Source organism: Callospermophilus lateralis, chromosome 1, assembly GCF_048772815.1.
Source record: "Callospermophilus lateralis isolate mCalLat2 chromosome 1, mCalLat2.hap1, whole genome shotgun sequence".
NCBI classification, from domain to species: domain Eukaryota; kingdom Metazoa; phylum Chordata; class Mammalia; order Rodentia; family Sciuridae; genus Callospermophilus; species Callospermophilus lateralis.
Window position 1 is genome coordinate 13,377,575 of NC_135305.1, and position 16,348 is coordinate 13,393,922.

At 37.2% G+C, this 16,348-nt stretch overlaps 1 protein-coding gene across 1 annotated transcript in view; it reads right to left on the bottom strand.

Moving 5' to 3' along the window:
* Nucleotides 1-16,348, bottom strand: part of Mgam (maltase-glucoamylase) — a 226,757-nt gene that overhangs the window by 15,050 nt on the left and 195,359 nt on the right. Inside the window, exons 101-113 of the mRNA XM_077109605.1 lie at nucleotides 15,276-15,383; nucleotides 13,670-13,732; nucleotides 12,708-12,842; nucleotides 11,139-11,223; nucleotides 9,369-9,507; nucleotides 5,866-5,999; nucleotides 5,574-5,608; nucleotides 5,353-5,469; nucleotides 4,613-4,761; nucleotides 4,420-4,504; nucleotides 3,946-4,002; nucleotides 3,426-3,550; nucleotides 2,219-2,307 (exon numbers count right to left, since the gene is read on the bottom strand). Coding sequence (XP_076965720.1) covers nucleotides 2,219-2,307; nucleotides 3,426-3,550; nucleotides 3,946-4,002; nucleotides 4,420-4,504; nucleotides 4,613-4,761; nucleotides 5,353-5,469; nucleotides 5,574-5,608; nucleotides 5,866-5,999; nucleotides 9,369-9,507; nucleotides 11,139-11,223; nucleotides 12,708-12,842; nucleotides 13,670-13,732; nucleotides 15,276-15,383 — 1,321 coding nt within the window. The remainder of the gene's footprint in view (nucleotides 1-2,218; nucleotides 2,308-3,425; nucleotides 3,551-3,945; nucleotides 4,003-4,419; nucleotides 4,505-4,612; nucleotides 4,762-5,352; nucleotides 5,470-5,573; nucleotides 5,609-5,865; nucleotides 6,000-9,368; nucleotides 9,508-11,138; nucleotides 11,224-12,707; nucleotides 12,843-13,669; nucleotides 13,733-15,275; nucleotides 15,384-16,348) is intronic.

Consider the following 16,348-nt stretch of genomic DNA (forward strand, 5'->3'; position numbering starts at 1 on the left):
GCAAACACTATAGCCACTTTTATCAGTTAATTAAGAGTTTTCAAGAATGAGATTTGGCTCACAGAATTTTTAAAGATTATAAGATTATCCTTAAAGTAGCCTTTATATTACTTTATGTAAGTAAGGAAAATCTGCTAACAGAAAATTTAAATTAAATCTAATTGTTCCATATTTTAGTATTTAGTAATTTAAATTTTAATTTCTAAGTCTATTTGATTTGTTTAAATAGGGGCAAAAAAAGAGCATTATTAAAAAGAGTAACTTTTAATATTTCAAGGACTGTCAATTTTTAATCTTGAAACCAAACATATTTTTATAGAAACTTAAATTGCTCAGAGAAACATACAAACTAAATCCAAAATGTAATGTGCTGTATGCCTGCAAGAATGGTTGATGTTTTTAAAACTGATAATACCAGGTGTTAGCGAGGATGAGAAAAGTTGGATTCTTAATCATTGCTGTTAATAATAGGAAATAGTTACACCACATTAGAATATAATTTTGGCAATTTCTTTGAACATTAAACATGTATTTATCCAATATGGCGCAGCAATTCCACTCCCAGGTTTTTAGGCAAGAGAGATGAACAGATAATATCACAAAATATTTTATACCCAAATAATGGTTCCAAAAATGAAGCAACTTAAATATTTATCAGTAAATCCATGGGCAAATTGTGGTATATCCACAAAATGTTATGTTATTCAGGATTAAAAAGTAATTAGCTCCTTTTACAAGCAACAACATGGGTGAATTTAAAAAGCATTCTGATAAGTGAAAATCTAAAGACACATAAAGGGTCTACACTACCTGATTCTATTCATATAAAACCTAGGAGACATGGCTCTGTCTGTAGTTGGAGAAAGCAGAATAAATACTGCCTTGTCCTGGAAGTAGCAGGTGGAAGTGGGGAAAGCTGACTGGAAAAAATTAGGGCGCTCTTGGGTCATGAAAAGATCCTGTATCTTGATGTGATGGTGGTTATCTCACTGGGTGTATCTGCCAACTATTCAAGAGCTCTATTTAAAAATGAAGACATTTTATTTATGTAAATTACAACTCTCTGAATAAAGGAAAATAATGATCTTCAAGGAATATACTTTATGGAAATAATCTAAAATGCAAACACAGGCTAATACTACAAAATGTGATTTATAAAAATGAAAACATCCTATATAAAGAACAAATACACAGTTACATAAATTACAGCATAGCTTCCTGATAGAATTTATGTCATAATGCTGCTTATAAGGAGAATATAATACATCTAGAATTGTGTCTTTCATTATGTTAAGTGAAAATAAGCAGGCTTCACAAATTAAATTTGTAGTATGCTTCCAACTACAAAAAAATCACACATTTTATTAAGTAATGTAAATCCAAAGGTAATAAAGCAAAAATATTAAAAGTGGTCATATTTTTTTCTAATTTACTATCTTTAAGACTTTTTGAAGGGAACACTTCATGCTTTAATGAGAGTATCTTATCTTTATAATGAAGAAAACTAAAAAGAAGGAATCTTTAGAAATAGCAGTAGTGAGAAATAGATTCACATTTCAGAAAATATGGCAAGCTGCAAGACAAAATGTTCTGCTCCACAGTATATAAGTAGTGAAAAGTAACTGGTTGGCAGCAGTGTGTCAGTATTTCCAAAGAAATGTCTGAGAAAGAGGCTGCTCTGATTACAATGGTAGATTCCAATCCAAGGCAGAATGAGCTTGTCCCTGGATTGGGGAGTGAAAGCACATAAGGTGTGAAGTATCCTTTAGGTGATACTTAATTCCCAGGTGATACTTAATTTATGAGTTACCAAGAAATTTTCTAACTCTATTTTTTTTTTCCCTGAGTGGGCCAACATATGAGGAAAAAGATGCCTGGTGTGACCAGCTGGCCCAATAATAGAGCCCAGTCCTTGTCCCATTGAGAATGAATTTAACTGTCAGCCTGATATTTGAAATCCACACTATTTTATCAGAGTAAGAGAGTTCAATAGAGATAGATCATCCCTGGCTGGATAAATCCATAGCATCATATACCTGGTCTATAATAATTTGTAGCATAACATGAGCAGGGAAAAGTTGCAAAAATTCTTCCCACACCACAGTCATATTGACAGGAGCAGACACAGAGAGATTTTAAGTTCCTATGGTTACATACTGATCCTCTAGGGACTGCTTTTCTGAATGATGTTCAAGGATTCTTGGAAGTTCACACTCACCAATGCTTTGTCCATCATCCCAGAACAGCTGACCTTCGGCCTTCCCATCATCATCCAAAGCAACAGTTAACCCCAGAAAACATTGTCGACTATCAAAAAAAAAGGTGAGGGGGGTATTATTTTTCACTAGCTTGTAGGTTTTAAGAATGAAGAACAGCTCATGTTGAAAGTATTACTTATCCAGAAATAAAAGTAGCATATTAAATATGCACATAAAGTTCTAAAAAGAGGTAAAATGTGATAAAATATGATACTTAAAAGTTAATGGAAACATATTTAATGTTTAATGAAACATTTGATTTAATTTCAACTTTCAAAAAATAAATATACATACTTTATAAATATACATATTAAGTAATTTAATGAGGTCTGAAGTCCTCAGGAAGAAACCTCAAGAAAAAAGAACTCTTCAATAGCTTTCAGGTTTCTCTAAATTACTTATTCAAGTTGCTCTAAATTACTTAGACATTCATAGCCCTCCATGATCTGCTCTGCTCCTGCTTGAATTTAATTTATGTGACCCCTTCCCTTATCTATACTCCAATTAAGCTAAATGGCTTGCTATTCCCCAAATCCAATCTACTCTTTAGTTCTTTCATACTCTCAGAATATCTTTTTCTCTTGCACTCATCCATTCAAATCCTATTCATTATTTAAGAGCCAGCTCAAAGCCCTCTTTCATGCAAATCTGGGCTTTACACCACAGACTGTAAATTGACCTCTCTCCTTCAGGGTTGCTATCTTTGTTTGCAGATGCCTTTCTTGACAAAATATATTCTCCTTAATGAGTGAGTTCATATATATAAACAGAGAGAGAGAGAGAGAGAGAGAGAGAGAAAGGAATATCTTCTTGCATTGACCAAAGTCGCCCTGGAATTAGAACTACATCCCTGGGTAGCCATCACAAGGCAAGAAGCTCATTAGAGCTCATTAATACTCCTATATTTTTAATTGCGTGGGAAGAGAAACATGCTTCCACCCTCAGGAAAGCATTTCACCATCACACAGCATTAGAATAAAAGATCTTTCCAAGACTGACTTTATGAACGCATTCTCCAGATCCTATTCAGAAGGCACTCAGAATCCAACCAGGAAGACCCATTTTCAATTTGATTGATTTATCCACATAGCCCTGGTAAATATGGAACAGACTTAAGGTGCCTCACATGGCCAAGCAAGGCCATCAAATCCCACCTCTTCTTCTTACCTGTAGTAAGTGTTAATGGCAGGCTCTTGCCAAGGCAGGATGTAGCCTCCTCTGACATGAAGGTTGATGTGGTCGAGGGGAGCCTTCAGTATTACCAACTCACCTGTGGATCTGTAGGCAGATTCCTAGGAAGGATCATACAGGCAAGATATGGGAACAGATGAACTGATTAAACGAATGCATGCTCCATTACAAGTCCTTCTTTTTAAAGAAGTTCGCAACATATTGCAAACTTGAAGAGAAAACTTTATTTTTTTCATTTTGCTTAAGACTTTGAAAACCTAGTCTTTTCTCTGTCTCTCCTGAAGGGTAACTGGTAGACATCAGTGGGATCCAGAATCTTAGATTTTATCTATTTATGCTTTAATGCATCCCTTCATTTAAACAAATCTTGCAACAGCTGAAAAGGCTGGAAGTTACTGCCTTAGAAAATATATGTTCAGAAGTCAGAAACAAGTTCTAACCACTTTTCTAGCCTGCAGAGAGCCACCCGGGTCCTCACAAATACATTTGTTCTTACCGTGCTATGGTCATACCACTGGGCTCTGGGAAAATAAGCACTGATCTCAAATGTGTTCTGAAACACAAAATGAACATGTCATTATTGAGTTTTGCAATAAGGAAATAATTTTAACTTTTAAATCATTTTCTGCAGAATTAATATTAAAAATAGAATTCTATTAGGATGTCAAGAATTTGAGATTTTTTTAAAGAAATAGTCTGAGAATTTCTTTTTCAAATACACAGAAAAATAATTTTTTATAAAGAGTAAGTTGGAAAATGGCAAAAGGTGACAAAAATTCATGATGAGAAGTTAATCGTTACTGTGAAGCTTTCATTAATGGGAATCTTGGGAAAAAAACAAAAAGATCTCCTTGAGACATTATAGAAAGTAAATAGTGATTGTGACAAGACAAGGGGATATTGAAAATGCTTTTCCTGTGACTTTGCACTGTGTGATAAGAGGCTTTCTGATCTACAATGAAAAACTCACACTTTCCAGCACAGGGCTGATCAAGATGGCAGGTCCCAACATAAACTGACGGTCTATATCCCACGTTGTCTTGTCATCTGTAAACCTTAAATGATAAATATGAAAATTCACACACACTGTTACAGAGGGGGATTTACAAGACCTGTCCAGATCTGCAGGCCACCCACAGGCGAGGGACACAGGCTATACTCACTCATGGAAAAGGGGTCGGATGACGGTTCTGCCCTCTGCATGAGCTTTATGCATCAGAGTGTAGAGGTAGGGCAGCAGGGTATATCTGAGCTGCAGGGCTTTCCTTGAGAAGTTCTCAAAGGTTGAATTCCAGGCCACAGGATCTTGTCTCTAAAGGGATAAGAGAGCATATCACAGATCACCAATTTTTGTAGCATCAGAAAGGGGTTATCCAGTGTGTATACTGGATATATATACTTTATTCCAGCCTACTCTTTACCCTGCCCTGCAACCTGAAAAACTAGAAAGTGCGAAAGCGTTGCTCTTTCTTTTTACACTGATCCCTAAGGACCACACCCAGGTCCAGCTTTGCCCTTGCACATGTGAAGAGAAGCAGTTCTTCATTCAGTGCTGATATATCTCAGGTGAATCTGAATGCAACACAAATTCAATATTCTTAAAAGCAAGAGGTGCTTCTTATATTTCAGTCCTATGCAGGAACTGTAAAAACTTCTTTCCCCATAGGTACTAATCCTCCAGAACATGATGAATAGTATATTCTTAAAAATTGTTGATAACTCTGGAGTTTTGAATTTTGTAGATATTCCAAGAAGAGGAGTTTTTGTGCTGTGTGTGTGTGTGTGTGTGTGTGTGTGTGTGCGCCCGCTTTTTCTTGGAAAATAGGTATGATACTCTTGTGAATTAAAAAGAAGTCCTGGCTGAGGGTACAAACGCTTGCAGCATGAATGATGGCTGCCTCACCCTTGTTCCTTTGGTGTTGTGGTTCCTGGAAAAGGGGTAGAAGGCTCCCAGCTGCATCCAGCGAATACACATCTCATATTCAGCATCTCCAGAGAAGCCACAGATATCTGCTCCTGTCTGAGAAAATGAAAAATCAGAGCATGAGAGTTTTTGTGGGTTTTTTTGAAGTTGCCGACATTGGAATCTGACAAGGCATTAGTAATGACTCCAAGATGACTTACATAAGATATTCCAAAGAGACTGAACTCCATCATGCCTGCAATGAGATAATATGGCTGTGTTAGCAGAAGAGGTCCTTTTGGAAGAGAAAATGTTTGACCAATTTTTCCCTACCATTCAAGACCCTGGGCCATTCATAATGAAGATATTGAAAAAAAATATATTGTAAATTAAAACCCACAACCACAAAGAACTCAACTCTTCTTGACTTTACTGCCTGCCTACATGATAATCTATACATACCCGTACCTCACCCCCCAAAACCAGCAGAGGCCCCGGGAACAAGCCACACACCAATGATAGATTTCCCCAGCTGGTCCCATGCGGCAGTGTTGTGTCCCAGCCAGTGTCCTCCCCAGCGGCCAGAGGAGGGGAATGTGGAGCGGGTGATGACAGTCCCTCGCTGTCCAGTCACTTCCTGCACAGCTCTGGTAAGAGGGGAACAAGATTGAGTTAACTGTTGAGTTGTTCCATGGCCTGAGTTCTTTCACTCAACCTTGACTTGTTAACTGATCAGTCTTTAAAAATGTAGTTTAAAAATGTCCCTCCCATCCTAGCCAAGGTCTGACATTCAATAATGATCTCCTGTTGCTGATTTTCTGACCCCGATTGCATTTTCTACAAATTTCTGCCTATTCAAACACAGCATTGGAAACGAATGTGGTAAATTTTACAAAAGACAATGGACTTTGTTTAGAAGAACTCTTTCAATCTCCGTCTCATTCTTCAGTGTGTAAAACTAGTCTTCTATTCTCTTTAATTTGTGCATATCAATTAGACAGAAGGGGGGGTTGTTGTGCCACATTTGTGCATATCTAAAAACAATTTGATCATTTTTTCTCCCCAATACCTTCTCCACCCTCCCCCTAATCTTCTTCCTATACCCTACTGGATCCCTTCTAATTTCATGAAGTACTTTTGTGTTTGTTGTTTTTCTTTCTTCCAACTTCAATATATGAGAGAAAACATACACTTTTTTTTCCTCAGTCAGTTTTATTTTACTCAAAAGTATGGTCTCCAGCTCCATCCATTTTCCTGCAATAATATAATTCTGTGTTTTTTTTAATGGCTGAATAAAACTCTATGTATGTGTATGTATGGGTAGGTATATGTATGTGTGCAATATATGTATATAATATATAAAATACTTATACATAAAATTTTCTTTATTCATTCATTTGCTAATGAATACATAGGCTGATTCCATAGTGTTATAATTCATGTGTAAGTCAATGCAAGAAGGTTTATAAAATAAACGAGACCCTTAACCTAATCAGTACATAAAGAAGAAGAAGAAAAAAAAAGGACCAAGATTGAGGAAGCACAGCCATGGGATTCCATGCAGCTGGAGCATGAGGTAGCAGTATTGTTCCCTTTGGAGTCAGAGAACTTCTCCCCTAAAGGAATTTGCTATCTGAAAGTGATGCTGAGAATCCTAACCAACTTCACATCAGGACAGGAAGGGATACACCAGCCCCTAGAGTATGGATTTTATTTCTAAAAAAAAAAAAGATCTATTAAACTAGTTCTCTATGTGGACGGAAGAGGAGGGATGGCGTGAGGGGTTGACAACTATTCGTGGATCTGTTGCTCTATCCCAGCAGCACATAGTGCATCTTTGAAGCACATGAGGAAGGTCTCCCTGCATTCTTTTTACTATTATGTAACTGAAGCTCAGTTAAGTTTCAAAACTTGTTAAATATTATTTATAGAGCAAGGAAGCAAATCTGGGATCCAAATAACAATATATATGACTATAGCTTATTGGTACAATGCATTCTGTTATGCCATGCTTCAAAAAGCAGGTCATAGACCAGGTTTAGTGGTACATGCCTGTCCCAGTGACTTGGGAGGCTGAGGCAGGAGGATTGTGAGTTCAAGGCCATCCTCATCAACTTAGAGAATCCCTAAGCAACTCAGCAACCCTGTCTCAAAATAAAAAGGGCTGGGGATGTGGCTCAGTGGTTAGGCACTACAGGAGTTCAATTCCTGGTACCAAAAGAAAAAAGAAAGAAAGAAAAGAAGAGAAACAGCAAGTTATGTTTTCCTCATTCACAAACATACATAAAGGATCTCCAAACAGCTCTTGAATCTTCTGTGCACATATGTAGTCAGAAAATAAAACAACTATGTGAGATAAAAAAAAAAAAACAATAGAACGAAAAAGACATTATCAAGTGTACAAATACACATTTGTATGTGTATTTGAAGAAATACATTTGAAGAGACAATGGTCAAAAATATATTCACTGAAAACTAAAATTGTTGTTGAAAGAAATTGGAGAAGTAGAAATATATTCTATATTAATGAATCGAAAGATTTAATATTGGTAAAGAAGTAACACTTTCCTAATTGATCTGCAGGCTCAATGTAATACCTATTGCTGTCTTGTAGAAATTGCCAAGCTGATTCTAAAATTCACATCAAATTCAAGGAAGCCAGAATATCCAAATAATCTTGAAAAAGAACAAAATTGGAAGATTTATACCTTGTTAAATAAGACAGCATAGTATTATTAAAAGGTAGATATAGAGATAAATGAAATAGAGTTGAGAGGCCATAAGTAATCACTCTCATTTTCTGTAGGTTGATTTTTTAGAAGGTGCCAAGATGATTAAATGGAGGGGGCAGAAATCAAACCTCTACTTCACACCATAAATCATGCAAAAAAACTCAAAATGGGCATTCTGTGAAAAGACAATTTACAGAATGAGAGAAAATATTTGCAGACCATATATCTAACAATCACTTGTATCCAGAATATATGAAGAGTTTTTACAATCCAATCCTAAAAACAAATAACTTAAAAATAGGCAAAGAATTCAAATAGACATTTCTGCTAAAATGATACATAAATGGCCAATAGGTACATGAAACAATATTCAACAGAACTGGTAATTAGGGAAATGAAGACAAAAATTGATGTACTTTACGTCCATTAAAATGTCTATAATAAAAAGGGTAAAAATAGCTTGTGTTGGTATGGATACAAAGTAACTTAAAACCCATTATAATGTCTATAATAAAAAGGGTAAAAATAACTTGTGTTGGTATGGATACAAAGTAACTTCAACCCTCATCCATTGCTAGTGAGAATGTCAAATGATATTTTTCAAGGCCAAACTCTTTAGACAGTTCTTAGAGAGTTAATATCTCTAAGATATTAAATATACGGTTACCATACGATCTGAAAATTCTACTCCTAGATAAATACTAAAGAGAAAATAAACACATTTCGATTCAAAATCTTGCAGCAAATGTTTATACATGTCTATTCATAATAGCCAAGATCTGAAAACCACTCAAATGTCTGCTGGCTGATAGACACACAAAATGTGCTCTATCTTGACAGTAGAATATTATTCATCAATAAAAGCAATGGAGTACTGATGCATCCTGCAACGTAGATGAACCTTGAAAACATATACCAGGGAAAGAAGCCAGACACAAAATTATTATGCAATTTCATTTACTTGAAATACACAGAATGGATAATGTTAACGACAGAAAGTAGCTTAGTATTGGCTGGAGCTCAGGAAGTGGGGACAGGGAGGAATGACTGCTAACAGATCAAGGTTTTTCTTTTGAAATGATGAAAATATTCTAAAATTTTATTTTTAGTGTTGGATGTACAACTCTGTGAATGTACTCTGGGTTGTTTGGGCAACCAGGTGTGATCCGTTTGACATTGCTCCATTTAGCTGGCATCATGTAAGCACAAACGCAATACAAATATGAAACAACAAATACAGGAATGTAGAAAATTATCTGTGCTGCAATTGACAAAAACACTCACTCATATGTCGGTCTGGTCTGGGACCACCCGTACAGGCTGTGTACGTCATAGTGTCGCACCCGGGAGCCATCTGGCAGGATCTGCTCACTCTCCATGCACAGGGTCTTACTGCTCAGGCCTTTGTCCCTAGATTCCAAATCTGAGGGGAAATGTTGAGTTATTTCCTAAATGACTTGTACATTCATTCTGACATTTCTCTATTTCAATCAGCACTTTTGTTACCAATTACAGGTTCAATTTCCGTTTTTTTTTTTTTTTTAATGTACAAAAGCAACATCCTATGACTTAATAAAATTTGTAAAAGGTAAGAATGGGGTATGGCAGGGGAAAAGCATCCTTGGCTGTGTTCCAACTCTAACTTAGGGAATGCTGTCACCACTGGTTTTACAAATTGACAAACTCCTTGGGTGAAAGGATTAGGTTTTCCACTAGATGGTAATGTTCTCAAGGGAATAGATCTTGTTTTGCTCAATCTCACCAGCTTTTTCCTGTCATATACATGTGGGAGGAAGGAGAAACTGAATGAAAAAATAATCGAGTTAACGGACACAGCTCTGCATGGCAGCGACCTAGACACAAAGAAACCTATGTCCCAGATTCTGCTTCATGGATTTCTGGTACACTGCTCTTAGGAACTCACTTCCTTTTGGGGCCTCTGTAAGATGAGAGGATTCAATCATTTGAGAAGTGTTTGATCCCAACATCATATTTTAGTTTGCACTCTGGAACTACCAAGGGGTAGTTCTTTCATGAACTATCTGCAAACACAGACTGAAAGTTCTGTAGTAAAGTTTCATTTACTAATAGAGAGAGAGGGGGGGGGTGTTTATTGAAAAGTTTAGCATTTGGGGCAATTATCGAGAATACAAGTAACAATGAATGTTGGCAAGGATGTGGGGGGAAAAGGTATAGTCATACATTGCTGATGGGACTGCAGATTGATGTAACCATTATGTATAGCAATGTGGAGATTCCTCAGAAAACTTGGATTGGAACCATCATTTGACCCAGATATCTTACTCCTCAGTCTATACCCAAAGGACTTAAAATCAGCATACTATAGTGACATGGCCACATCAATGTTTATAGCAGCTCAATTCACAGTAGCTAAGCTATGGAACCAACCTAAGTGCCCTTCAACAAATGAATGGATAAAGAAAATGTGGTTTATATCCACAATGGATTATTATTCAGATATAAAGAAGAATGAAATTATGGCATTTGCTGGTAAAAGGATGGAACTGGAGGCTATCATGCTAAGCAAAATAAGCCAATCCCAATAAACCAAAGGCCATATGTTCTCTCTGATATGTGGATGCTAACACATAATGAAGGGGGGACAGAGAATAGAAATTCACTGGATTAGACAAAGGGGATGAAGGAAAGGGAGGGGGAAAGAAAGACAGTGAAATGAGACAGACTTAACTTTCCTACATTCTTTTATTAGAATACATCCAGTGTAACGTCCCATCATGAACAATGACAAATAAGGGAAGTTATACTCCATGTATGTATATATGTCCAAATATTATACATGTATATCTAAAAAGAACATTTTTCTCATATATATCTAAAAAGAACAATTTTTAAAAGTTTAGCATTCAGTTCACCATTGTCAACATAATAAAACGCATTGCTTGGTTTCTTTCATACAATGTCATGTCATTATTTCTACACACACAAAAAAAAATAGGCTTTACTTTGACAGTAAGAGGGAAATATTCAGTGTTTGAACAGGGCAATAATTTGATAAAGTAACATTTTACCTACCTGGCATATAGGGTGGGTTATTAAGAACTTCACTGCGGCAGCCCCCAACAGATCCATCCACAAAGTTTGACGGCTCGTTCATATCCTGAATTGAGTTAGCAAGAGAAGATTCTATCACGTCAGGTCTGTATGGCCTTCACCTAGAGGACACGAGCTGCAGAAGATGCCCGGCCTGCACTGAAGCTTTGTCTCTGTAGTGGCTCAGGGGACTCTGCTTAATCCTGGCATTGACTAAAGTGGACTTAAGAGTCCACATCTACTTCTGTGGAGTGTTAAACTCCTTCCAGCTCAGTTGGCATTTTTAAGTTTATGAAGTGGTAACCTAACAGCAAAAATATTGAGACTAAGCTGAATCCAGAACCTAAGGAAATATTTTGATTCATCTATACCACAGGAGAAGCACATCTTTGTTTGTCTACCCACAAATTATTCACTTTGTATCTGAAGCCAGGGGCCACTACAACTTCTCTCCCCCTTTTCTTAGCCAATAGCTTGGATTAATTCTGATATTCATGTGCACCAAACACAAGGAGACATATTTCAATTTCTGCAGTAGACACATTCCTGAAAAGTAGTATATGATTCAGAAACCAGTCTGGAAATAAAATAATATTTTGGCAAAAGTTGTCTACTTTATAAATAGAGAAGTTAAAGTTTTGTATGTTATGTTATCTTATATGGAACAAACTAAAAGCAAAGGCAAATATTTGGAGAACTATTCATTATTTTGAATTATGCAGCTTTCTTTCAATGGGAACAAATACTTCACAGTTATCAGAATCTCTTGTTTCTCAAAGTTATCTATATCTCTTCACTGTCTGATTTGCCTGTTTGGGTTCATTTGTGCATTCTTACCTGTCTGCTCTGGGCCTATTTACCCTGAAGGTTCAAGTGGTCAGGGAGGCCCCCAGGCAGACAGTGGGCTTATAGGTTTGTCTCTTGTGAATCACAAGCTTCTTGCAGCCTGACCTAGCCTTGAGCAGCTCTTCCTAGCTGACCTGTAACTTCTTAGGTTTTCAGGCCACTAGATAGAGGGGAAGGAAATCACAACATTGATACGCTTCCTATCCTTAGAAAAACAGAAATAGAGGGGCCCTTGGACACATGTCCCAGAGACACCTCCAGAAGCCCTTCACTCAGGGCTTTTTAAGCTATTCCTTCAGGGTAAATGTCTCTTTGCTCATAGATTTATGCCTTGCCTGTCCCCAGTTCTGCCCTGTGTTGCAGGACAGGCTTCAGGCCTTCTAGGTCAGTTCAGCCAACAGGAAGCACCAGCAAGAGATGGAGGGTTGAGAGTAAGAGACGAGGGCACCACTCCCTCTCCCTCATGCCCTGGCATCTCCCACAGTAGCACGTCTCCTCCATGGGCTCCCACTTCCTCCAGAAGACACGACCCTGGGCAGGTCCACAATAATCTCTGGTACTCCTATTCCCAGGACCTAGATTCTGTACCATCACCCTTCCTTTCATGCCTCTGGTTCCAGTGCCCTGCTTCTTCTAGTCTCAGAATAGTTTCCCCAAGTTTTGAATATGAACATTCCAAAGAGTAACCACTGAGGGCGCACTTACGATCCACAGTCCATCAAACTTCAAGCTCTTCCCTGGCTCTCTGGGGTTAGCATAGAGCTCGTTTATCTCTTTCTTCCACCATGCAGCTGTGCTGTTACGAAAGAAGTCAGGGAAAGCAACGTGGGCCCTGTACATCTGTAAGAGTGACATGCATTGTCATAATGAGGTCATGCATGTCCAAGAAGGGGAATCCTGGGAACAGGAAGGGGAGATGAGCAGGCTTTTGAGCCTGTCCAGCTCAGCGTCTGATTTAACCTCAATTCTGCTGCTGGTGGTGTTGCAAAGTTTACAGTGGACACACAGTTGGGGAAAGGATGCGTTCATTCTTAATTTTCTTAGAATAAGGGTTGGATAGCTTTTAAACATAGAACTTCCTTTATGACTAGAAAATTGGTCATGGCAACTAGAAAACCGATAGTCAGCCTCTAAACAATGTAAATTTAGAGATCCATGATTCATTTGACTCATCAAATGAAATGCAGGAGGACCCCATATTCCAAGGAGAAGCAAGCTGCACAGTAGAGGGGTTAGTGGGTGCCAGGCTGATGTGGGAGCAAGGGCTGAGACCAGTCCTTTGCTCCTTTAAACTGGCTAGTGTTTGCTTTGGTATGTAGGTAATTCATTAACCTGCAAAGGGTATTTGTTCATAAGAGATACTCTTCCGAGAAAGCATTCTGGACTTTGGTTCCTTATTTTTCAAGCAACACTAGATTCAAATTGCAATCCATTAAAGGCATACATGTAAGGAACTCCCTGGGTAATTTTCTTCTATACTTTTCCATTTTAGCTATTTTTTTAGGTTTCTCATTTGAGGATTTCCTTCTGCAAAAAAATACCACCAGACAAGCACACTGGCATTAAAGCCACTTAACCAGAGCATAAGCTATTTATCTAACAGAATAAAACAAATAAGTATCCAGATATGTAGGGCAATGTAGACCAAAATCCATGTATGACTGTACCTTGACCTGAGTTTCATGGTCAAGGGATTCATCCACATTTACATTGGGCAGCTCTGGCCAAACCTAGAGAAAAAGAGGAAATATTGAAACCTTTGAGTCATGGCAAACAGACCATGAGGTGTTTCATATGTTAGACTTTCATGACATGCATCTTCACAAATGCTGGGCATCTTGGCCATTAATTAAATTGTAAATACAAATCAATAGATGAAATCCTGCTAGGTGAAATCCTGTTAGGCTCAGATCTTTTTGTTTCATTCCATAAGTTTTCATAATGTTATTTTTAACTTAATAACTAACCCAATTTATTTTAGATGTGTCTTCTGAGTAACCATCTTTCAAATAATTACTCCATGGTCTGGTCTGCCTTTTATTTTTGTGTATAACAAAATTCCCTTTATAAAAATAAATGTTAAGGTTGACTCTAAGAATAAGATTGATTTACATTCACAGCCATAAACTCTGCCTCAATCTTCTAAGTAATACCATAACTTTTGGGCACCCTCAAATGTACTTAGTGTTTAAAAAAACTTTCACATATCAACCAATTTCATCTGTAATTAGCAGGACTTTATATACATTGATTAATTAATTCAACCAGGAAACAGTTATTGATCACTTATTATGAGGATTTATATCTACTGAGATTATAGCAGTAAATACTGCCTGTTTTTTCCAAGAGTTCACAGAGAGTAATATTTAAGTGCTACAAGGTATTCTATACTGTCTCTGGAATGACACCAAAAAGGGAAAAACAGCAATTGAAACAGTTATGGAGTACTTCTCAAGAAGTAAGATCTGGGCTGGGGATGTGGCTCAAGCGGTAGTGCGCTCGCCTGGCATGCGCGCAGCCCAGGTTCGATCCTCAGCACCACATAACAAACAAAGATGTGGTGTCTGCCGAAAACTAAAAAATAAATATTAAAAACTCTCTCTCTCTCAAAAAAAAAAAGTAAGATGTGAGTTCGTCTTGGGGTGCAGATATTATCTGGGGACACCGGGAAGGCTATATTCAAAGTGAGAAAGGCATGTATCCAGAACTGTAGGCAGTAGCATAGTAAAATTAAGGAACAGAGTTGGAACCTGGCAAAAGCTACTGTCATGTGGGTCAGGAAGTTCACATAAAACACTGCTGCTATAAATCAGATAAATGAGGATGAGGATTGAGGCCACAGAAAAGGAATTCAAGAGGTCAAAGAAAAAACAAGAATCTATAGGACTTGGTGATTCATTTAAATGAGAGGCTGAGTAAGCATGGTAAGTCAAAGGTGATTGTGAGTTTTGAGTTTAGGTGACTGGGAGACACAGATTTCAGAGTCTCTCTCTCTACGGGATTCCTAATGTTTACTACTAAATGACTAGCTGGAATACATAAAGGGTGGGACATCAGAACATATCCAGGCAATAACCTGGTGTTCAATATCTAGAGGATTAGAACTGTGACCTTGGTCTTATTAATGTGTATTAAGCTAATCAGCATCAGATAGATTTCTACTCATTCATAATTTATTAATTAACCAATATATTTTTGTACGATTTATTGAGAGCACCTTTTAATCAAGACATAGTGCTGTGTATTAATTATTGCCCCTTCCCCAAGCCTCACCTTTCCCCAGACAATGTCATTGGTGTCAGGCCATTTGATGAACACGTTGTCTTCCTGTCCTCTGGTGAAGGTGAGATACTGTGTCTCGTTGCCAGAAATGGCTGGGTCCTGCAGTGACAGAATTTAAGACTGCAAAGGTGAGAAAAATGTCCCTAAGGAAAGTCCTCTCCCAAACTTTGACAATTTAGTGCAGAAAGAAATGATGGACCAAAATAAAATTAGATAAATAAAAAAAGCATTGATAATTTGACATATCTACTGGGAATATTACATAACCAATTAAGATGGAAGTTGCCACCAGGACCCAAAAGTAAGATAGATGACCCTTATAAAAGATGACCTCTTTCAAAGGGAGCAAGAATCTTTTACATATTATAGAAAATAAACATCCAGAGCCATAACTAAAGAAGTGAAAAAATCATAAAAATTGAAATATAATATGACATGTGACTTTTCCAATAAACAGGGAAATTAATATTTTTAAAAAGAGATCTAAGAATTAAGAGAATTTGTTAATATTTCTCCATAAAATTATTGAGAAATAAAGATGTGCTAATGTTTGGAAAACAAATCCTGGAGATAAAGCAGTTTAATAAGATATTATCCTCAATTGGAGAGAGACAATTTATAGCATTTCCAGAGTCTAACAGCAGTGCTCCTTAAGAAATTGAACTTCTGCATTCTATTCTGTGGTGCGGCCATCTGAGATGGACATTGATGTTCGTCAGCCCATCTCATACCTTCCCCAGTTACTCTCTATATTATGCTGTTTCCCAACTGGATGTAAATCATCATTATCTGAAATTACCTTCCTATAGTTTTTTTATTGGCTGTCTCCCTTTACTAGAATAAATGCCATTAATTCATTAATTTAAAACATACGCACTCTTTCTAAAACAGTGATTTTCAAGTAGCCAATGTTTTGTAAATTCTTAAATTTTAAATGAACAAGAATCATGCTCTGATTTTTGGAAGCTAGAAGGAGGAAATCCTTTGTGGGTAGTTACTTCTGTATTTACCAAGATATAACTTCCAATGTAAAATAATAAGTTGGCATTCTGGATCTTACCTCC